At 45.2% G+C, this 25,080-nt stretch overlaps 1 protein-coding gene across 1 annotated transcript in view; it reads left to right on the forward strand.

The window, feature by feature from the left end:
• The window catches only part of MCEE (methylmalonyl-CoA epimerase), a 92,369-nt gene extending 73,076 nt beyond the window's left edge, over nt 1-19,293 (forward strand). The window contains exon 3 of the mRNA XM_069624921.1: nt 18,168-19,293. Within this exon, the coding sequence (XP_069481022.1) occupies nt 18,168-18,320 (153 nt within the window). The 3' untranslated portion in view covers nt 18,321-19,293. The remainder of the gene's footprint in view (nt 1-18,167) is intronic.
• The last annotated feature ends 5,787 nt before the right edge of the window (nt 19,294-25,080 follow it).

Genomic DNA, 25,080 nt, shown 5'->3' on the forward strand with positions numbered 1-25,080 from the left:
CTCTGATTATTTCCCACACTCTGAATATGCTCAAACAAAACACTACCGTTCCCACAATCCCCCCTGTTCATCTTATGATAATTCTGAAATCATCTATCCCCTTCGGACGAAAGCTATAATTCCATTTAACACATCTTCCCCATCCTACATAGGATATTTAAAACCACTGCCCCCCCCCCTTTTCTGACACAAACATTTTCGCCCACCACAGACAACGGACTAACGCCTGAGACGTTCACCTGACATGTCCCAATGCAAGGGTCAGGCAAAGTCAGGCAATTGATCAGAACTGCACGCACCCGACGGCCCTTTTCTTTGCCCACAGGGATAAAAAGTGGAGCAATCGAGCACAAAATGAGCAAGACAGGCCGCAAGATGTGAGAGCTAACTCAGCACAGCAGTTACAGGGGATGTTAAAGATGGCGAATACTGAGGGGGTAAGAAAGAGAGAACTAACCTTGCCGTTTCCGATCAAGGCCTGTGAAACCTCTGCAGACGGAAACATAAGACTGCAAACAAATGCCAGCGTCTGTTGCAGCAGTTGTCAATGGTACACAAGACCCTCCTCCGCTGATAACCAAGCCGAGGAGAGATGCTGGTCTCTATGGTACCAACCCTGACTCGAAAGAGGAAAGCCAAGTGGTTCATCAAAGCTGGTGAGTCGAGGGCAGAGTCAATGAGAAACCGAGCTATGTTGAATGAAAGGTAGCAAGCAACCAATTTGAACTTTGAAAGGTGTAAAGAAACTATTGATGAAAGTGGGGGAAAGCCGGCAATAGAGTCGTCCGGTACCACGTGGATGCTCATGCAGGAAACTCTGGGCGATTACCCGATTGTAGGGAATACCGTAACCAGAAGGCCTTGGAAAGAGGTGAAGAGAGATCAAAGTGATCAAACAGGGGTCTTGTAAAATCCTCTGTAGCGTCGAAAGTCTTTGACTGACAGATGATTGCGAAGAAGGGAAGTTAATCCTGCATGGTGAAATCAGTATATGAACTCTGTTTCGTAAAAGTTGGCAAGAGTGACGCAGGCGGAGGGATGCTAAAGAGAAGGGGCCAAGTGTAAAGTCCCATAACGAACTGTTGGAGGTAAAGCTGGGCGACTTTCCGCCAAACTCCTTTTTACTGCTCCGTGCAACTTATGATGAGGCCCTCTGTCAGTTAAACATCAGGGTTCTGAGTTTCCAGCAGTTGCCGTTATTGCTTCTCACTGCAACTTTGTGCTGAAGCTCCTGTCGCTTGTCTCCTTTGCGTGCCTAGGTTAGCTTCTCCTATGTGTTCCTCTCGGCCATGAGGGTATTCCTGTCAGGATCAAGCCGGTCAGCCGGTATGATTTACATCAGCTTGCCAGCTGTGTTCTGCTTTTTGTTTGTTTGTCTCGGATCTACACTGCTCCCTCAACAATGTTCAACTGTCTTAGTCGTGTAGTTCTGACCTCTGAAAAAGTGGGCGCAAGCCCTAATACTATTTCTAATGCAGGAGTAGAAACCGTAAAATTCAAGATGTAAAGTCCATCGGTTTCCCAATGGTTGTTGGTACTTGGACGCCCTGCCTGCTTCCCATCGCCCTCCCCCCAGAGGTCCAAATGTTATGCTCTTCATGTATACAAATGAATTCCTGTTACCTTAGTTGGGCGGATACGAGCTGCTTTCCACTGAGGCAAACAATTGTCCTTGGGCAAAAATGCATTAAAGTGATATGTATTTGGACCATAGGACTTGCAACAGTGCAATGTCATTTAGCAGGGACCATATTTAATATGATTTCTACCCCCACAGCTGACCTAGTAACAACCGTCACAATTTAGTAGTCCAACCTCTTTCATGTAATCATGTGGCTGTTTTCTTTTGCTCGCCGTTTCTCTTGTTTGAAGTTCAATAAATACTAAAGTGTGTCTTATGTACTCAGGTTGCTGTCTGTGAGCCAGAAGAGTTCTGCAGTGCTCTTAATGAAATATGACCCCCCCTCCCTGCATAACTCGAGAAGGGGCTGCTTCGGCGGGGCCCATACACTCAAGAGAAGCGCGCTGTTTAATGAAGCCAGCCGCGAGATCAGGGGCAGATTAGCGATATGCCGCCCGCTCAGATCATTGTTAAATTGGGAGACATGATACGAAACAAAGCTGCAAAGGCGGCATCCATCAACTTAATGACCTTGAACGTCCTCTGCGGGCGCGAAGAGATGCTAAACTCTCGCGTGCTGCCAGCATCATTCATCTTGGCCGCTTTATGCAGGCGCCGCCGCTGTGCTGACAGCAGAGCGCGGCTGGTTCCCCCTGCACACACCGTCTGCAGCAGTAATCATGGGCGAACAATGGCACTGGGAATAAACTCGTCCCCCAGCTTGTTATTGGAAAGGCTGCATTGCAGCACAGAAGCTCCGACACTTGTTAGCACTCAAAAGCATCCCAGAAGAGTTACAATAACTTACCTAGCTTTTAATGTAGTGCTTGTTAGATCTGTGTCTGTTTGTTGTAACCACGAAAATTTAAAAAGCTAGTAAATGTTATTTTTATACTGCTTGTGCCTAAGCTGTTTACCTAGAACACATTTGCATACAACATCACCCAACCGATGTTGGTACTCATTTATCGACCTCAGAAGGATGAAAGGCTGAGTTGGTCGTGCCGGGATTTGGACCTGCAGATTACATACGGATTGCAGCTTTGACTGCTCAACCCGCTGAGCTATCAGGCATTGAGTGGGGGGTAGATCCTCTGCAGGTGCCTCCCTTTAGAATGTCCTCCCTGACCCTCTCAAACTTGAGCTTGACCACCTGAAGTTCCGGAAGCAGCTCAAGACCTTCCTTTTCTCCTCAGCATTCTCTCTCTCTCTCCCTCCCCTGATGATCTGTCGGTCTGTTGCCCCGACTGGTTGTTTGGTACCCTCAGAGTTTCACTGGGTACCAGGCTCCCCCATGATCAGTCTCATCTCTACTTCCTCCAGGCATATCGTGCACTTAGGGGCCTGGAACCTCTACAGTCCCCTGCCTCTCTGCATTTACCCAGAGCTGCGCTGCCCTGGGTGCACTAAGAGCAATGCTACCCTGATTGCAATTCCTCCACCCTCTCCCTGGCACTTCCCCCTCTCCCATCCCCTGCACTTTGCGTTGTCGCACTTGCACGATCTGAATGACACAAGGCCTAGTAAGATCGTTTGTCTCGTCCTCCCTCTGTCTTCCCTCCTTTGTCTTGTCGCACCTAGAAATTCTTTTGTACAGGGGGGTTATGAATGACATATCGATTCATATCTTACTGGAAATGCCTAATGTAAAGGTACTTTTAAGGCTCAATTCCTGAAAAAAGGTGGCAGGATTCTGACATACCAATGGTAAGTGACGTTACAAGAAATTAACATATGCATTCAATTTACCTTTGCAAGGCATAAAATAAGCAGTGTCGCATAGCAATTTGCTATGCAATTCTGTAGGTTTGCTAATCAAATTGACCCTTATGTAGCAAAGCTAGCTATTTAAGTTGCCCTGTTCAATGAACCACAGCTCGCCCTGCATTCCTCTCTTGCCGTTGGTGCTCCGTTCACCCTCTTTTCTCTGTTCACTTCAAGTGCTGATGGAGGGAAAGTGCAGCAATAATCATCTCCCTCAATCGTAAGTGCCAAAGGCCTGTGTGGGATGGATAAGCAAGAATTTATTTTTCAAATAATTGCAAACCAGAAGAAATCGGCATGATACTTTTAGTGATACTTTTATTACGCTTTCTATATCCTGCCTGGCTAAGACATGTGTTAACTTTATATTTTTTTAAAAGACAGTCATGTAATTTCATTCTTTAAATGTAAATTGCTACATATTGCATAATTACAGTATTGATACTGTAAAACACTGCATCATCTCCATGCTTTGCAGTAAAGTTTAGGATAGTGTATCTAAAACTCATAGCATCGTATTGACGAGTGAATACTTTTGAAAAGGTACATGAGAACACGTTCAAATGGTTTTGGTGGCAAACCTAGTTCTGTAACTTGCTGGTGGCATATATTTGTACATTTGGTCAAGTGCATTTCTCTTAGGTCGAATAGGTAAACTAAGTTACCCGACCTGTAGCTCTATCTGAATTTTAAAGAATTTGCAAGGCCTGACACCTCTCAATAATGCCTTAATTCAGTGGTATGTAAAACTGCTGTATCGTTGCTCATTCCATGTCTTAAATAACTTCTGGTGACATTAACAATATTAGTACAAAATTGATAATCAAATGGTCTGTTTGCTAATCAAGAAGATTTTAATTAGCAAACTCTGCTAATCAAGTTTTGAAAACTAATTTATGCCTTGCCTTTGCCAATTGAAGGAAGTGTGCAGTAGCACCTTTGAGCGTTCTTATGCACAGAATGTGATTACCATAATACATGATCTTACTATTGTTGAGAGCCGACGTCCATCTTTTCAACATGGCCGCTTTGCCCATGTTATATTTTCTAGTGCAGCAAGCTTTTATGTGACTCCTCTACCTTGCGTTTTTTTTGCTTAATATACATTTACTACACATCTGGTTACTTATCTTCTGTACACTAATATGTAGGGTTACTTATGTTTCTTCAGTTACATATTCATTCCTTAAGTATGCTCATATCGTTTCAGTCTGTCATCGTGTCTTCTCCTTATGACATCACTTTGCACCTGTCATATTTTCTTTACAGCTCTTCAGTGTTTACAGATTGCAAATCTCCTACCACTTCAGTTCGAGGGTACATTCATTATGCATGTCTAAGCGCATAACATCTCTCATACACCCGATGCGGTATTGAAATCATACCTGGTGTCCTGCACAGTGTCTTCTTGTCCTTCATCCAATATGTCGGAAGTGAGGGGGCGAGTTCTATCAATGTATCAATGACATACGTGTTTGCTTCTCTTCAAAAGTGCACAAGACAAATAAGCATTTGCCAAGAGAACAGTTTCCTATAACATTGCTAAGTGCAAAAGGTGCAGCCATTTTATACCAAAGAACTTGTTGCAAAAAATGTCCTGTATAGTAGAATGTCAGGAGAAGGTATTTTACTGATTCATGTGGTTACTGAGAACTGGGTTTGAATCCCGTCTGGGGCACCGTTTGCTGCAAGTTATTATTTTTTGTAACTCCTTGAAAACACACAGGCGGGACGTCCTCTGCACTCTGAAAAAAAGTGGTTGGACTCCGTCCACATGCATACGCCCTTGATTTGTGCCCTATGCATTGAAATTAGGGGTCTGCAATATTTGGCTCTACAGATGTTTTGGATTACAACTCCCTAGTCCTAGTCAGTATAGGTCAATTCTGAGTTGGCTAGCACTCATTACTAGCCATTAGACCCTGGGCGAGTAAGAAATGGTTCGCCCTGTATCTGTTTAGAATAGAGGTGGTGAGTGACTTTTTCATGCTGACTAGTAGCTTGCAAACTTTAATTTTTTGCCCTCATGATGGGTAGCATAGTCCTAAAAAAAATGGAGATCCGCTGGTTGCACAACACTGATATATCAGAAGGATGAGAGGTCCCCTGGGATTAGAAACTGTGCTTTGCAGGTTGTGCACATGCCACTGCAAGAGAACACGCTACTCACTGCACAATTTGAGTTCAAAATTTGGAATCCATTTAATTTTGATTTGATTATAAATACAAAATGTATTGTAATTGGTAAGTGGATTCACTTGGTGAGGCTACATTTTCTGCTGAATAAAACGACCTGTGCAGAATGAATAACTAGCGAGAAGCGAAAAACAGGGAAGCCCGTCTTTTTGATTCCTCGCCTATCAGTGCATAGAGCTCGGCATACAGGGAGGGTCAAATGGCTCTGATGAGCAACTTGGGAGTGAACATGACTTCTAATTGGCCAGGAAAGAGGAACATTGTATTTCATTAAAAGTTGTCGTTGTCCTCTTGATTAATGCAGCTGTTCTCTACTTCACCATCTCTCCTGATCTGAAACCAGACCAGTTGCTGGGGCATCAACTGTGACCTAGCCTATAGAATGTAAGTTTTCTTTTCGGCTTCCTAAATTGGAGAACTTTAGATTAATAGAAGTTTGATAATTTTACTATTAGATTCCTACCAATAATACATCCTGTGGTTTGCCCCCTGTGGCACACAGATTTCTATTCTAGCTCTTTAGTTCCTGCCAGAAAAGATGATACATGCATATTCTTGGTGCATACAACTAAATAGGGTAAACCCCTGATGTTCTCCTATGTCAGACTGCACATCAAAGTCAACCTAACACATAGTCAAAGTCAGTCCGTGCATGCAATTTGATCGAATTGTTGGCTTACCCTCGGAAGACCCCATGATGTGTGTCCTTTAAAATGCTTTGTATCTCAAAAGGGTCACAATATTGCTAGCTCGTTTTTCCTGCCATCATGCCATGTCTGAAAGTTTTTATTAAACGCTTATTTGCTGTCCTGCCGTTAGTGAATACAGCTTAGATTTGGATAAAAATACCAGTTTCAAGATTATACAAAATAATCTAACACATATTAAATAGGATTGAATGGTGGTGGAATTAACTAATATAAGGTGGTAGATAAATGGGGCAGCAATAAAACTAAGGTATGGTAACCCAAGTTCAAATAAACACAACATTGGGATGTTGCAATATTGGGGACCAACAACCATAAAACAATCCAGACTTGTACTGTCAATCTTCTGCTGTCATCCCCACTCCTGAGACATGATTTTGTGGTCAATGGGAAATGGAGGATTTGGATAGGGTCATTCTATTGCAGACTGCTGCTCAATAAATAGTAGCATGCTGCTCCAGGACATTGGATAGTAGCATTAAATGCTGGAAGGCTTAGACATGGCAACGAATCTGAGAATTCCTGTGGTTCGGGAAAGGGAGTTTGCGCTTAACAATGTGCAATCTCTCTTCTCACAAATCGTAGTTGGTAATGACAAGAAGAGGTGGGTGGTTCTTGGGAGAGCACTGAGGTTGACTTTCATCTGTTGAAAAATGGCGATTCAACGTGGGCTACAGTGCTGGTGATTCTCAGGAACTCTGAGGACAGTGGTTATATTCCAGAAATCGCAAACAGCCCAAGAGAGTGTGACGAATCCAGGGAAGTTGTCCCCTGTCCCGAAGGGGAGCCACCCCCACCTAGGGAGGTGAGCACGATAAGCTTTACACCCCTAGGGGACAGGGCAAGCAGGATCCCAATGGTAGTACCCCACCACCCCCCCACCCCATCGCTCCTTTGAGGACTGGCAATCCCTAAACAGGGATTTATATTATCGTCCTTGGACTCAAGAACCTAATAGTTCTGTTGGCTATATGGGAGTTAAACTCTGTGTTAGACAGGTGGCTGTATGGTTTCTGACCCATTTCATGCACCCTCCTCACCTCAGAAGGGAGAGCAGGAGATAGGACCACCACCTCGTTGTGTGGAGGATAAAGACATAATCAGCCTTGGAACATGAGAGGAGGGTAGCAGGCGGTGCTGCAGAGGAGAAGCGACATCCTCCTGGGAGGTGTGGCAGGATTTTACAGGCTGACTCTCCTGGGGCATGCTGGACCCTGCGGTCTCTGCTCACCTTTATAGATAAAGGGGACTCCTTCTGCAATAATGAAATGCCACATCTCCTTGAGGAGGGCGAGCCAAGGGAATCCCACTCCTTCCACCTCTGGAGGTCCATCTGTTCGAGGCCTATCCAAGCCAGTGCCTTGTGGCCCACCCCCACCTATGAAAGGAGGGGGGAGTATCTTTAACTCACCCGTCTACCCCAACTATCTTTTAGTTGTAAAAACAATAATTCATTCAAAGCCTGTTTGAAGCCTACTTGTGCGACCCATTCCCCTATAAACCGCCTGTTTCATTAGGTGTAACTCAATACACAAAAAGTAGTGAACATTTCTCTATCGGGGAACAAGAGCCAGGTGACGACTGACCAGTCTGGCATGTCCAGTATGCCCACATGGCTAGCAGTATTCTTGGATAGCTCTGTGGCCGCACACCAGGACCCCCACCCCCCACCCCACATCACCCCTAAAACGGTTTCTCAAAAGAATTCAACTTGTTCTCCATTGTGTTCCTTGGAAGTGATCTGTGTGGAAAAGCGTAATTAAAAGTGCACATTTCTTGCTCAGCCGCTCAACAATAACTTGCTTGACAATGGCTAACCTACATAGCTCTTGAGGCTAAGCTGTGTACGCTCTAGCCATCCTCCTATCCCTGCATCGTAGTCAGCAGCGGTAGCAACGTCCTACGGCATCCGTAGTAGATTACAACCCTGTTTTCATTTCGAGTATCTGCCGCCTCTTCCCTTCCTGCTTTTAGATAGTTCACACCCAGCTTTACTCAGTCATTTGACTTCTCTCTCCTCTGACTCTTTTTTTCTTCTGTGGATGTCAGGGCTCGTGGATCTATATCCAAAGGCATTGGCGCAGGGGCCCTGGAGGTTATGTGGTTGTGTGTGTCACAGATGGCCTCAAGAACACACCAACTCACAGATGAACCTCACTGGTTTTTGTTTTTAAATCGGCAAATGTCCTAATGCCCGCCTCTCTCTAACATAGGAATCGGCAATACCACCCTAAACCAGGCGTTCCTCAACCCCAGACTGGTATTAGTGATTGGTAACCCCTACTTTGTGAAAAGCTTATCTGGGATCAATCTGGGAGACACCTATCGGGGACTTCCGTTGTATAGTGCCTTTCGGTCACTCCGGGCACCCGCCTGATTGTCAATGCCCTTCTACTCCTTTCCCTGATTTTCCTCTCTCTCTCTGCCTCGCTACCCTTCTCCCTCTTCTCTCCCACTTTCCCCCTCTCTAGCTGTCCCTGCGCTGATACATGTCTCTACCACCTACCTATAACTCTCCCCTCACACATTGTTACTACTCTTCCCGTCTCCAAACCACTACTTCACCTGCACACTACTTCTACTCCCACCTCCACACTATCACTACTCCCACCTCCACACCACTCCACCTCCACACCACTACTACTCTCACCTCCACGCAACTCATCCCACCTCCACCCCACTCCCACCTCCACACCACTACTACTCTCACCTCCACGCAACTCATTCCACCTTCACACCACTACTCTCACCTCCACGCAACTCATCCCTCCTCCACACCACTCCACCTCCACACCACCACTACTACTCTCACCTCCACGCAACTCATCCCACCTCCACACCACTCCACCTCCACACCACTACTACTCTCACCTCCACGTAACTCATCCCACCTCCACACCACTACTACTCTCACCTCCACGCAACTCATCCCACCTCCACACCACTCCACCTCCGCACCACTACTACTCTCACCTCGACGCAACTCATCCCACCTGCACACCACTCCACCTCCACACCACTACTACTCTCACCTCCACGCAACTCATCCCACCTCCACACCACTCCACCTCCACACCACTACTACTCTCATCTCCACGCAACTCATCCCACCTGCACACCACTCCACCTCCACACCACTACTACTCTCACCTCCACGCAACTCATCCCACCTGAACACCACTAGTCCCAACTCAACACTACTACTACTCCCAACTTCTCACTAACCTATCTTCCCCAGTTTCTCCTCAGTCACCTCCCTTTCACCCTTCCAGTCACCCTCTCTCCCACTTCCCACTCGCCCACTAACACGTTCACTCACACAACCTACACGCAGTCTTACACCACAGTATCACTGTCTCTCACCAGTCAATACCTCACCTTTTCTATAAAACTCCTCCACACCGTCCTTCCTCCTTCTGGTCTCTTTGTCCAGCTCCATTTTCTCTGACCTCACCGGTACAACCCACACCTTCCTGTTTTATGTCCCCTCTTTTATTCCTCCCCCCATCCTCCTTCCATTGGTTTCCCCCTCCTGATTCCACTGGCCAATGAATCCATGTCTCCTTCTCCTGGGAAGTGCTATAATCAGCAGAATACATACAAGGTGAGGTCTGAGCCCTGCCCCTTTCTCTTGCGCAGGCCCACCAAACCTTCTCCATGGCTACCCACTATAACAAAGGTTCCAAGTTTTTGTGAGGTGAGCATTTCCAACGTCTGTCTAATTGCAGCCTTTGTTTAGGAGCCACTTCACGGCTCTGTTGCACATAATTGTTGGTTTATCCTGGAGCTGATGCAATTTGTGTCAGGGAGCAACTCTGTGGCTCGGTTGCAGGTGAGTTCTGTTGTGGTATGGCGTGGTTCCGTGTATGTGTTGACACTTGTTATGGTCGTCTATTCAGCGTTGCATAACGGTTTTGTTGCATTGTGCCACCAGTTGGGGTACACAGGTCCGCAGTCCCCCTCTGGAGGCTCTTGTGGACTGTTTCTTCTTTGGACTACCACCAGGGCTGCTGGTATTTGTAGTTCTATTGAGCAAACAGAGAGAAACTTGACAATATCTTGTAGTAGAGGTATAGGGTGATTAAGAGTGGTACGGGGTGGTCAGTCAACATAACACCAAATAATGCTGTAACCTGGAGCACATCGCAGCCGAGAACGAAATGAGAGGTACAATCATGCTAGGTAGAGGCGTAGAGTTAACAGTAGGACATGCAATTTGCAATACTAAAAGTTGATGGCTGGAACATTTAAAATTAATCATAACTGCTGGCATTGCTCTGGGAAACCCTCCAGACCATTATTTTTCATCCTGGCATGCCATTATGCAAACGACCATATGCAAATCAGGCTGGCTCCCACTCCAAAAGGAACAGTTCAGGCTGCTGTGCTATGTTTCCCTTCTCTTCTGCAAAAGACAACAAGCAACCCAAGGCATGTTTCGACCTCATTGGGCCTTTACCTTTGGTTTTTAGGAAAAGCCGGCTCAGGAGCCATATGTGGACATACCTGTCCGAATCAAGGTGTCATAGAAATGGCTGCATTGAGTTGTGCTTACTTTGAGGTGTCTTTCCTTAAATTAGCATATGTCCTTTCTGTCACATTCTCTTGGGGTGGTAGGCGGGTCTACTCTAAGTTTCTACATTTCTCCTAAACTATCCTTTCCCCTTTCTAGTTTCCCGAGACAGCAAATTCTGTAAGTAGCAAGGATGGAGGCGAAGTCCAATCGCTAGTGCACACTGACAATTCCAACAGAGAATGGCAGAATGGGAGTATATTTTGTTAACAAAAAAATTTGAGGGAATTAGCTTGAAAAGGCATGTTGACTTACCACCCCGTACCACTCTAAATCACCCATACCTCTATTACAAGATGTTTTCCAGTTTCTCTGTTTGGAATACTTTAATATTAACTTTTACAGAAAATGTTGAAGTATGTATAAATGTTAAAGGATACTTGTACCGCGCACTATCACCACTGGGGTGGTCCCATGGCGCTCTGGCTGATCGGAAAGAAAAAGGGGGGTAGGTTAGGGCGTGTTAGAAGGGTAAAGTTTGGATAGGAGCAAGGGAGCTGTGATGTACTGTTGGCAGCGCTGAGCTTGTTGGTGTGGTATGGTCCGTCTGTCGTGTGCTGTTGTGTGAGGGTCTGTGTGGTGCGTTTGTTGCGGTGTGGGGAAGTGCGTGCGGGTTGCTGCAGTTTAAGAGTTGTGGCTGTGTTTAGTTTGTGCGTGCGGGTTGCTGCAGTTTAAGAGGTGTGGCTGTGTTTAGTTAGGGTGTGAGAGGTGTGTGAGGGGGTGAGTTTTTGTTTTGTTTTTGTAGGGTTGGTTAGTGGCATTGTTGTCCCGAGAAATGCACACTCCTGTTGTGTGTCTTCCGGGATTTAGACAAGGTTGTCTTCCTTTCAGTAATCTATTTCCGCATGATAAGGCTGTCTCTCACCTCTTGGTCATTATGTTAAGTTAGCTAGCCTTTACATTTCTGTTTTTGTTTTGGTCGGCCCCCAAATCCCTGTTTGTGATTGGTGCTAACTAGTCCTCTCGGGTCAATCTACTTGCGACCTAGGCCCATGCCCAACGCCCTGCCTGAGTGGCTAAGGTTTGTAGTTGTGCCTTTTGTGTTAGGCTTGTTTGCTGCTGTTCTGTCCTGACAGGGTTGTCGTTCGTAGTCGTTTCCACCTAGCATTGTCTCTCTTGTTTTTGTCGGAGTTTCCCTTGGTCGGTTCTAGGTGTTGTCTGTGCCGTCCTAGATTCTCTCAGCCTGTTTTTTTGTATTTTCTGTTTGACTGTTTCAGTTGCTTCTGTCTGGTTCTGAGGTGTTGAAGAGCCAGGTGTTTAGTAGCTTTCAGAATTTTAGGTGGTCTTTGATATTTCTTATTCATTTTGGGAGGTTGTTCCAGGTTTTTGCCGCCAGGTGGGAGAACGAGGAGCCGCCTCGTTTTTTCCTGGCGTTTGGTTTTTGTTCAGGCAGATTTCATTGCTTGATCTGAGGAGTCTCGTTGGCTTGTAGATTGATATCATCTTTTGTAGTAATTTGCTCCTTGTCTGTTGATTGGCCTGTGTGTTATGTACTTTGTTTTGAATGTGATACGTTGTTTGATTGGAAGCCAATGTAAAAATGTTTGCGCTGGAGTAATGTGATCTCTTCTAGATAGTTTGAGGAGGAGTCTAGCTGCTGCATTTTGGATGCATTGTAATTTCTTCAGGAGGTGTTCCGGCATCCTAAGGTAGAGGCTGTTTGTGTAGTCGATTCTTGACATGATGAGGGCAACGATTGTCAGTGTTTGTGGGTGAAGGACAGGAAAGGTAGGATTCTTTTTGTTGAGTGAAGAAGGAAGAAGCATTTCTTCATTATCACGTTTACTTGTGGTTCTAAGGTTAGTGCGTTGTCCATTAGGACTCCCAGGTTTGTGACTACTTTTGATGGTGTGGGCGCGGTTCCCAATTCTATCGGCCAGGGTATGTAGGTGTTGTCCTCTTGGTTTTTGGATATAATCCTGATTTCTGTCTTTCTGGGGTTGATTTTTAGATTGTTGGTGTTTATCCAGTCATAGATTCTTTTTAGGCATTCTCCTAGTGTTGAGTGATCTGCTTGTGTATCTTCGATTTTGTAGATGATTTGAGTGTCGTCTCCGTAGATGTAGCATGTAAGGTTGTATTTTTTGAAAATCTTGATTGGCGGAGTCTGGTAGATGTTGAAGTACAGTGGTGATAGTGAGGATCCTTGTGGGCTCCACAGTTGTTAACTCGTGGAGTAGATTTGAACGGTTTTATCCATACAGTTTATGTTCTGTTTGTTAGGAATTATTTAATCCAGACTAGTGCCATGTCCGTTATACCTATATCTTCTAGTCTTTTGATCAGGGTGTCAAGGCTTACTGTGTCGAAAGCTGCGGAGAGGTCGAGCAGAATCAGGGCCGAGGTTGTGTTGGAGTCAGTGTTTGTTTTTATGTCGTCCCAGATGGATAGGAGTGCCGATTCTGTTCCTCTTGCGGGTCTGAAGCCGACTTGTGCTTCGTCTAGCAACTGGTGTTTTTCTACATGCTCTTGGGTTAGTTTGTATACGTATGTTTCTAGGAGTTTTTCCGGGTAGATTATGTTTGAAATCTGCCTGTAGTTGGAGAGGTCTTCCACGTTGCCACTTGTGTTCTTAAGGAGTGGTTTAATATATGCTGATTTGAAGGATCGTGGTGCAGTCCCTGTCACGAGCGACAGATTCAGGAGATTTTGTAATATTCAGATGGTGTTCCTTGTGTGAGGATTGATTTGTAGATGTCTGGGGGGCAGGGATCCATGGATGATCCTGCTTTCTCGCTATGTTTTGAATGTCACTACTGATATTTGTGGGAAGTTTTGGAGTTTGTGCTCTGGCTCCTCGTCGGATCAGGTCGGTTGTGTTAGGAGTGGTCGGTCTGTTTTGTATGATTTGTCGCATGTTGTTGATTTTGTTTTTGAAACGGTCTGCCAAGTTGTTGCATAGTTTCTGTGAAGGTATTGGAGTGTTATCGCAACCTGCTGGGTTTCTCATTTCATTAATGATGTTGAACATTTTTTTGTGTGTTGGTGGCTTTGGTGATTCTGTCGTCATAATGCCTTTTCTTTGCTTTTTGAATTTCCTTCTTTTACGATCGGATTTGTCTCTGGAACTGTGATTTCTTATCTTGGTCATATTCATTCCTCCATTCTAGTTTCAGCTTCTTGTTCTTTTTCATGGTGCTTAATAGTGGGGTGTACCATTTTGCCATTGCTCTTTTTCTTGAGGGGGTAAATGGTTTTGTCAGGGGAGATGTTTTCGATTGTATCAGCAATCTGTTTATGGAGTAGCTCCATTTTCCAGTCTAGGTCTGCCTTCTCCAGTTTTGTCGTGGAAGGTTTGGTCAGCTCCAGTTGTTCTATTAGGTTGCTTGCTTTGACAGTTTTCCAGTTTCTTGTTGTGGTGGTTGGAAGTTTGAGGGGCTGGATGATAGGTTTGGTCGGTAGCGTGATCACAAATGATATGATTTGATGGTCACTCCAAAGTATTTGTATCAGCGGCTGTCACAATACATGCCCCTGACCCCCTCAGGTATAACAGCCCCTGGCAGCAGTGGGGCTAAAGCCCTTCATATTGGCCCCAAGGGCCTTAAAACTCTGTCAAAAACATACATGGAGTCAGTCCTGGCGACTTTGGCACAGGCTCATTATCAGGAATAAAGCAATACTAGTTTTGGACCTTAATCCAACATGGAGGCCTATTACACAGCTCAGTTCTTTAGAACCAAGCCATGCGGTCTAGTGTTTTGGGTGTGGCTGGGCCTGGAACTACTTGGCCTGGAACTAATTTACCTGGGCTATTTAAACCACACCCAAACAGCAGAAAAGGCTTCGCGTTATTCTGCACTGCTGCAGCGTAATGCTCACTGTGTCCAGCTCCTGCTCATCTGCTTCTCCGGCAGCCTGATCCTGAAGTCCTAGATCCGGATTCCATTAATAACCTGGAAGAACAAGAACAGCATTAGCGTGCAAGAACACTTACCTGTCAAGTAACTGGCCTTGAATCCATCCTGCGCTTCGCTTACCTCGCCCATCTCCGGAGTTCGCCGCAAACTGCAAAGGTAAAGAAACAAGGACAGCATTAATAACAATTCTTACCTGGGCAAGCAGCGAGTCCTGGCAGCACCCAGCGCTTCTCTTACCTCGCCTATCTCCGGGTTTCACCGCACCCTGCAAGGGAGAAGGAACAAGGTCAGCATTAACAAAGCACTTACCTGGGCAAGCAGCGCTTCGAGCGCTCATCACTCTGGAACATCACCGCAACCTGTACAAAGAAGAGAAGAGAACACAGGTTAGCAATTAACACCAATAAACAGCGCAGCACTCCGCGCCTCAATAACTCACCGTGGTCTTCGCCATCGGTGCAGCAACTCCGAGATCGCAACCATCCCTGTGAAAACAAAAAGCTAGATGCCGAGAAGACCGAGAAAACGGAGGGATAGAAAGAGACAGAATAAAGACGGAAAAGACATTATAACTCACCTGGAAGACAGCAATCAGAGTCGTAGTCACAGCTGGTCTGGACCTAAGCGCACACGGACCAGTGAAGCAACTAGGTCCACCGAGCGCCTGCACCAACAACGCGCCCCTGCACAGAGGCGCAGGACGGAGAGTTCAACGCACAAAAACCTAAGGTGAGCAATAACTCCAAGGGAGGGGATTTGGACCAGAGGGAGGTGGGAGTCCACGCATCACAGAACCAGTATCTTAACCCTCCATTCTCCTGTTATAGGTGCTACCCAATGTCTGGCACATAACCAAGCAGAGAGGGGTCCGGGATAGCGCTTAGACCTCCATCCAGTATCTGGGGCGCCCCCGTGGATACCAGGCGAGTGCAACAGTGGCACGGAGGTGATATGTCCTTTATTGGCGAAAATTACATCAAGGGTGTGCCCTGCCGAGTGCGTTGCTCCTTTGACCAGCTGTTGTAGTTTCATGGTTGTTAGTTGCCCGATTAGTGACTGTTGTGAGTTGGCGTGTTTTTCTTCCAACCATTTGTTGAAGTACCCCAGGATTATCAGGTGCTCATGTTGAATGGCAATGTTGCTGATGGCTTCTATGAAGTTGTCGACGAAGGTTGCATCGTATGTTGGTGGTTTGTACACCAGAATTAATTTAATGTTTGTTTTTGGATTTGCTGATAGGTGTATGACCATGGATTCGCAGGTCATGATGTTAAGTGGTTTGTCTATTTTTATTTACAGGTGTTCTTTGAATGTTATTGCAAGGCCTCCTCCTTTTTTTATGTTTATCTGAAGGCATTTGAAGTTGGTGGGGAGGCATTTTTGGAGTGTGATTTTTGTAGTTGTCGTCCAGCCATGTTTCTGTGATGAATAGGATGTCAATACCATTGTCGCAGAGCAGGTCGAAGAACTCTGTTGAGTGTTTTGACATGGATCTTGCATTGATTAGGTTGCAGTGGATTTTTATGATATAGTTTGGTTTGTGCTTTATTATCGGCGTTGTCTTTTGACTGGTGTTTTGGTTTCCTTCCACAACCAGAGACAAGTTGGTCTCTGGTTGTGGAATTGGTACAGTTTTGTCTGTGTCGTCATCGAATAGCTCTTCTAGGTTGAGTCTTGTTTTTTTTTTTTCATCGGGTTCTCTTCTAAATTTTGTGACTGTTGAAGGGAGGGTGCTCCTATTTTGGTGATATATGGGTTAGGGCGTCTATCGTGTTCTTATTACCTCTAGCTTTGTCCGTTCTTCTTCTGCAAGGTTGTGTTTGGTTGTTGGTCTTTCTTGAATTGTTCGTAGGGTTGGTTTGTTCCGGTGAGTGGTTATTTGCGAGGTATGGTGTTAGGTGTAGGGATTTCTCTCTTCTGTCGGCGCTGGCTCTGTTTTCGTTCTTGTCGATGGGGGTGTGTTCTGCAGTCGTGGGTCTTTGGTGGCATTCAGTTGGGTTTTTTCTCTCTGTCCTTTTGGTCCAATTAGTTTTTTCTGCATTTTAAGTTATTTGGCAGTCCGCTGTGGGGTTGGTGTTGGGTTTAAATTTCCTTTGGGTTTCCTTTGGGGTTGAGGCTGCAGTTACAGGGGCGGTAGCCCGCGTGCAATGCTTTGTTGGCTGGCTCGGTTATTGTTATGATTGTAACGGTTGCCCGCATGTTTTCTGATTGGTTCTGTTCAATTTGTTGCTTCGTGTGTGATAGTGGGCGTGGTGTTGTCGTTGCGCAGAGTCAGTATTTCGTGCTTAGTCTGGCTGACTCGTGGGGTTGGTCTGGGTGGGGTGGGTGTGTACGATGCAAGCTTGGGCGCTGTCTGGTGGTGTGATTGCTAGATAGCTTGTCTCTGGTTCAATATGTGGCTAACGTGAGACAGGCTATGTGGATTCGGTGGCTGCGTGGAGCGTTTAGTCACGGTTATATAGCTGGGGTAATTCAGGAGCTGTCCCAATGTGGCACTCTCTGGAAGTGACTCAAGGCAACATTAACAGTTCTCTAGGGTGTGATGCCAGCTAATGTTCACAGCACCATCTCAGTGTGGCAGAGGCCAATAATCACAGTACTGTCCCAGAGAGACACACGCTAATAATCACAGTACTATTCCACAGAGACACAGGCTAATAATTGTTGTGACCTAGAACTTGGCTGTGTGTGTGTGTGTGTGTGTGTCTGTCTGTCTGTCTGTCTGTCTGTCGGCATGGGGGTTCCAGAGAGGATAGTTAGGAACCGACAGAGAGAGAGCAGAGGAAGTAGAAACTAATTACCTACTCTCCATACTTAACTGCCTACCTGCAACTGTAACAATAAAGTAAACTTACCTTTTCTACATACCTGGCTCTGGAGTGGTTCATGTGTCCTGCCTGAAGTTTATGCCACTCCAAGATACATCAATAATCATAGTACTATCCCAGAGAAGTACAGGCTAATAATCACAGTACTATGCTAGAGAGGCACCGGCTAATAATCACAGTACTATTCTGGTGTGGTGCTTTCTAGATGTGATTCAAATCAGTGTGGACACACGCTAATGATCACAGTACTATTCTGGAGAGGCACTGGATAATAATCACAGTACTATCCCAGAGAGGCACAGGCTAATAATCACAGTACTATGCCAGAGGAGCACCGGCTAATAATCACAGTACTATTCTGGTGTTGTGCTTTCTAGATGTCATTCAAATCAATATGGACAAATGCTAAGGGTGAGACACAGGCTAATGATCACATAAATGCTGGCAGAAGAGCAGTTTTATAGAGTTAAATCTTCTGATTAACATACCAGTTTTGATTTTTTGAAAAAAGAAATGTTAAGTTCTATTGCAACTCTGGCCTTTCCACATGCGGTTATTGTTCCAAACATCAAGTTTTCAACAGTGGTTCTAATATCCCATGTTTGTTCACGTTTTTAGGTCGACGATATCAAAGCGGCGATTGTAGCTCTGAAGGAACGCAATATCCGGATACTGAACCAGGAACCCAAAATAGGTGCACACGGTAAACCTGTGATCTTTCTGCACCCGAAAGACTGTGACGGAGTCCTCGTGGAGTTTGAAGAGGCCTGATGTGTAATATTGAGCCTGGGGAAGCTCATGGTGACGGAAGAGCGGCACGTTGGGTGGCTTTATGCCTTCCCAGGTCTTTACTCTTCAATCCGGTTCCGTCTGCTGGTATAGTTGACTAGATGGTGGCATTCTCCTAAGGATGACCAGACGAACAAGTTTTGGCTGTACCATCCCGGTATTTACCCATTCGTCCTGGTGTTCCAACACGTTTTAAAGTTTAAAAACCCCATCCTGGGATTTGGGCGTCGGTGGATACCATCCTGTTTTTTTGCCAAACTTATTGTAAAAATCCTGTCATCCGGCCAGCTACCGCTCTGCCCACTCACTCTGAACCTTCTCCCCTTCCTTTAGGTCTTTTAGCCCCCAAACAGGGCTCTGTGCCTCCAACATTCACCGGGAAAGACCACCGCTATAGAAATAGGACTATAGTTTCATTATCGTCCCCTTTGTATTTTAGGCCTTATTTTGTTTTTATTGGCCCAAAAATTGTTGTCCTACTTCTATATCGGTGTCTGTCCCGGTTTTTATTTTGAAAATGTGGTCACCTGTGTAATCATGCACCCGTGTACTCTCGGACATGCACATCTTTACTCTTTGCAGTTGCACAGCTTGCTATGCGGCAAATCTCATTAATCAGGGTTATCTGTTTGGGCCTCAAATTGTCTTCGCCAATCAGCCCAAATTAATTGCAATCAGAAGTATTTCAGGATAAAAATGCCCTGCCACCTGTGATTCAGCTGGATATTTCTCTACGTTCTTGATTGCATTAATTAGCCGCTGTTTTGCATCGACCCTGGGACTTGTTTCCATCACCCAGCCTGAGACCAGTTGTGCAATTTATCAGTTTATTGCATCCTTGCAATACATGAATGTGTAATTTTCGCTAAAGGTGTGTGCCCTCACTTTGCAAAGGCGTCTCTGAATAATCAAGTCATAGGTACTTTGTCAAAATAAAATAAACATCTCTACATAATGTTGTATTTACTGTCTGTTTAGAAGGAATTACTGACAAGAAACTCCTCTTAAGGAGCGGATGCCAGATTTATTTGTTTTTTGAGGATGGTTGGCTGAACCAGTTGTAAAATAAGTACCCTTTTTTGCCTTTGCATGCATTGTGTGTATGGTCTTGACTGGCATACAAGGGGAGTATGCCTGGGTACTGCTCGCAGAAACAGAATATTTGGGGTAGTTCCCAAAGACTTATAGGCGGTACCATCTTGGTGTGGAGGAACCCACAATCTCCTCCTCCAGTTCTTGGAATTCCCTCTCTTTTTCCTAGAGAACATGACAGACTTCCTTAGATTCAGGAAACATTTCTTAACCCTCCTTGGATAGGTCCTTCCCATTCCTGTGCGTTCTTTCCCTTTCTTTTTGTGTTCAGTCTAACGGGGCCCAACATTTTCAAAGCTTTTCGGTATCTGGGAGGCTGGAGGGGCACCACCTGTCCTAAATTAGGATGCCCCATACAATTCTGCGAGTGTGGGAAGGGACGACAGAGACGGCCATCTTAACTTGGAGTTTCCCCCGTAGATGTCCTCTATGATGTCATTTTTTCCTCTTGTTAATCGCTGCTTTGATGTCAAGTATGTGCTCATGGGCCGAGCAAAGAAGGGTTGGGGGGACTCGGAGGTAACAAGGTGTCGCACACCCTTAATTGTACAGGTTTTGTTGGATCATTGTGTAATAAATTGGATCAGCCTCTGTCTTAACTAAAGTTTTGCACTGGATTTCAAGTGCTTTGTTATGGTATGTCCTTTAGAGGAACCACTCACCTAGCTGGACTAAACCTTTCTTCTTCGTGTTGTGTAATAATGGAGGCAGGCACGGAGGAGGAGAAACGTAGTTTATTGGCAACAGAACCCCAGACCCAGCAGACCCGCTTCGGCAAGTAACTTTCTCAACTGCCCTGCATGGAACCTAGAACCCAGGATGTAAGTAAACAACCTAAGGCTACGTCCAGGGTTCCAAGATGTCATAACATTACAACACCTCTCCCCCTCTAACAATACAACAAAGAAGAGAACAATAAAGGACCCCTATGAACAGAAAAAAAGGGCCCCACATAGAAATGAAAGCATGCACACACCCCAGACACACCTGCGCATATATATATATATATATATATATATATATATATATATATATATATACATACACACACACCCCACCAACCCCCACCCCCTTGGCGCCCTCCAGCACATAATCCTTGAACTTGACATTCAACACCCTTTTGCGCACGGAATGACGCCCACCTCTAACAGACACCTCTTCACCGCACCCAGACTGCGACGACTTTACCTCCACTCCGTTGTCGAACACCAGTGCATCATCACCCCTCTCGTGCCCAGGTTGCCTCTCACCGCCACCACACTTCCTCTCACCTCCACACACAAACGCATCAAAAGCACTCCCCATGTTTCCTGCGCCACACAGCCTCACCTCCATTTCCCTTCTTACCACAACAACTCGCCTTTTTCTCCACCTGGAGCCGTCATCCAATTTCACGTATAACCGGCCCACATTTACAACACGTTGGGGATCCATATATGCACTGGCCCCCTTGGGGGCATGTCTGGGATTCTTACTCTGCACAAGATCACCCACTCACACTGAGTGGGGTTTCCCACCCCCACACACCTGACTGGCTCTCACCTGCCTCTGGCCAACCCTTGTTAACACCCCTTGCATGTCCACATCAATCCGCACACCTCCACCCAGAGCAGCAACTCTCAATCTAGACCCTGGTTTCCTGCCTCTCATCAACTAAAACGGTGAACAACCTGTAACCAATGAAGGCGTAGACCTGTAGGCATTGAGGGCCTCCGATAAAACATCCCTCCAACACAAACCATTAGATAAAGCCAACTGCACAGCACCTTTCACAAATGTATTCATCCTTTCCACCAATCCATTTGCAGCAGGGTTGTATAGCGCAGTCATATGGTGGCGTATTTACAGGTTTCTCCTGAATTCCTGCATACACTCTTAGACAACTTGCACACCATTGTCGGTCACAATCCCAGCCAGTATGCCCTCCCTGTCAAACACCTTACTGAGGAACGCCACCACCTTTTCTGCTGTCACAATCTCTAATGCAGTTGCTTCTACCCACCTCAAGGTGTAATCCACCAGGACCACTAAGAACCTAAAGCCATTGCCCAACATGTCCATCGGTCCCATAATGTCAACCGCTACTTTTGACCATACCGGTGGCACCCTGGGCGCCTTACTTTTGTCACTAACCGCACAAGTGGAGCATTCCTTTACCACCACCTGCACATCGCTGTCCATAACCGGCCACCAGACTGACTTCCTCAGCCTCCTTTTTGTTAATGACCAACCCAAATGCCCCTCATGAGCCAGATTCACTAACTTGCGTCGTAAATTTAAGGGCGGTGTCAACCTTTGGCCTCTAGAAACACCCCACGGGCCCTCTGACAACTCGTCCCAAACATGCCCATTTCCTTTGTCCAAACCACCACAATTAAGTGCGCCTCTGATCTTCACCAAGGTAATTACTGGTAATACAGCCATGTATTTGTCAATTAAAACATGTGGTACTTTTATGTTAAGCCATCATAAAATGAAAGTTTAATTTGTGCAAGCTATTATTTGCACATGATGATTCACTGTACGCTTTGGTTTGTAACCTTTCACTCTCCACGTGTTTAATAGTACAAATCTCACCAGCCCTAGGAAGCGTGGTTCTATAAAGCAGGAGGCCACTGTTCGTGTACCTATTAAACTTACACACCTATGCCAAAGAGAATACTTTAACAATGCAGTACTGAATATTATTACCATGTCAACTGGCCCCTTTCAAAGAATGTTCTGTACCACCACACCCGGCATGACCACCGCAAGACTAATTCATGAATATCACATTTGAAATCTGCCCTAAAATGTCAGCTCCTACACTTGACCAAGGTATTATGCTCTACAATTTAAACATCTTCCCCATCCCCGTTCCAACTATCCTTGTGTCCCCTTCCACCTTTCAAGGTACCCCCTGTGTAAGTCCTACCTGACCCTCTCCTATTGCCCCTTTTCTTTAACTGGTTTGTGTGATGCTTTTCCGAGCATGTCTCTTACGATTCTTCCGTAGAATTCCCCCGGTAAGACGAAAACGTCCTGTAACATAGGGGCTCCCCAACCCACTCCTAACTATCCCACTTCACATGTAGTGCCCTTCTCAAAACTACCCTGAAATGAAACCACCCCCCCAAAAATCCTATTGAGAACTTTTCTTTTCAAGCAAATAAAAAATGGTGACTTTCAATTACTGAAAAGCCTTGTTGATGCAAAGCACCATGGGAGTTATATAGATGTTTTTGGTGATCGGTGGGGCACCCCTTCTACATCAAATTATTTAAAAGCTACTGCATGATTTTACCCCAAACCAACAACAGGAACATCTACAACACTGCCCGAGTTGATTCTTATTTGGTGCAAATGCGTCCAACGTTTTTTGCGCTATGTCTGTTCAATAGAAACTCATTTTTCTGTGGTAATAGGTAAGGGAGGAGACTTAAAACAGCTTTTGTCTTTTTTTGTAACCTTCTAATGAATAGTCCCCAAAAGTTTCAGTTCCAAGGGGACCCTTCTAAACATTTATGGTGGAAATTTCCTCAGAATCACTCCAGCGAGTCAAAGGTTATTAGCAATAGAATTTTGGGAAAGTCAATGCAATTAGGTTTGATCTTAAGTATGGGGTGTTGACCGCCACCCTATTATTTATACATGAAATGTGTTAAGGATCACCTTAGGGTAGGTTGTGCCTTGTTGATGTTCCATAAGTCTTGATGTTAAGAACTGATTTCGAATTTTTGATTATCTACAAAATATCTATTTATTGAATAATACAAAATACAAAGAAACATACTCTTATGAGAATACTAAACACAAGTTGAATTTGGGGTTTATAATGAACAAAAAGTGGTTGAGCAACCAGTTTTGTACAAATGAATACTTTGGTGATATTGCACCTGTGTGTTAATTGACTGTCTCTGTGGTGCTGTGGTGCCCTGTCTGCTCTGTCTGAAGAATGAAGGAGAAGCAAGTATTATGTTTCCAAATAAACAGAGGGTACCCTTGATTGGCTGTTGACATTCCTCTGGCTTTCGACACCCCCCTCTACGCCCTTCTCCTGTTGCTACAGGCACTCCGCTTTGTATGGCAACCTTTCTAATTGAGATTTCTAGTTCACACCGGCTCCGGTGGCGCTCTTATTTTGGAGTGAGATCACACTTCACAGCGACAACAGGATGGATCTGACATTCCCTGGAGTACTAAGTCAACGAGAGTGCAATTTCCGCCTCACCTTAATGAGCAGACGGTGAGCCCGCTTCCCTTTCTTTGGCTTGTTTTTTAATAGGGTGCTTGAGTGACTGCACATATTTCAAGAATTGCTAAGCAACCCTTGCTCCAGTATAGCAATTACTGCCACTGGTAGAAATGTTCCGGGTAATGCCATATTATTCAGGTGATCAAGATCTTAAACGCATCTTTGAGCAAGGTCTTGATTTAAGCTGATTCATCGCTTATGATCCCGAATCTTGGAGTCTTGAATGACATTGGGAACAAGTGGCATTTCATGAAGGCGTTCCCCAGTGTTCGCGGGGGGAGGGGCCTTGCTGAAGTCAGTATTAGCATTCACGATTCCTACAGGTGTGTTTGTGAGTGGTGTAACACAGGCGGGTTGCGTGATTTATGTAACAGACCCTCCCCTAACAAAGAAGACCGTTAGGATTATGGCCTTATGTTACTTGGACCAAAACGTTCCTTTCAGGTGGACTGAACATTTACGCTATGTGGCGCAGCGTCACGCGTCACCTTTAGACTATGCAAAGACTTCAGATTTATATTGTAAATGGATAAATAAACTGCATTTGCACTGTGCATATTTCCTGTGTCTTGCCAACGCGTGACATGAATGGCATAATTTTGGTGGTTCTCTTAATTGGCAAAGGTCACCACTTTGATGATACCCAAGTATTTTTTGAGACCGCAAACGTTTTAAAATTTAAGAAAAAGGAACTTGGAGAGGGTGTTGACCACAAACTACAACTACAATGAACCATTCCAATTAGCCAAATCTCTCCCATCATGTAACCTTGCATTTAAATTACCATGTACACAACTAAAGAATGGCCATGATCGCAAGGGCATAGAGACGATTCGGGTTGAAGAGCGTCCATCTATTTCAAATCACTTATATCGTTTTTGCAGGTAGGCCAGCTAAGATACAGTCTTTGCCACCTAACCGGTCGCACCTGAATTCCCATGTCCTCTGTTGAAGAGTTGGGCCCCATCGCACAGAGGACATGTACACAAGGTCCCTTGAGATTTCTGCACATGTATAGTGTCTGCGGCCAGAACTCACAATTAACTGTGTCATTGGCCAAAGAAACAGCATGGCGCTTCAGATGGTATCCAGTGAAAATGTAGCCAACACAAATGTAGTCAGTGAAAAAGTGGTGGTGAAAATACCTCTGCAGTGAAAAAGCTGCCAAGCAAAAAGTAGTCAAAAATGCAGCTGAAAAGTTTCCAAAAATGAAGTGCTACTAATGTAAATGTTAGCGTTACGGAGGGATTAGTTGACTTGTGATGGCCTGTTTTAGGGTTAGAACAGGGTGTTGGGTAAGCATAGGGTTTAGGGTTATAGTAAATATGTTGAGGTTTGGTTAGTGGTTAGGGAAGATTAGGTGTCTGGTTGGGTAAGTGTTAGCGTATGGGTTTCGGTAAGTGTTAGAGAAAGGGA

This window comes from Ambystoma mexicanum, chromosome 11 (genome assembly GCF_040938575.1).
Source record: "Ambystoma mexicanum isolate Mex_15411 chromosome 11, UKY_AmexF1_1, whole genome shotgun sequence".
Lineage (NCBI taxonomy): Eukaryota > Metazoa > Chordata > Amphibia > Caudata > Ambystomatidae > Ambystoma > Ambystoma mexicanum.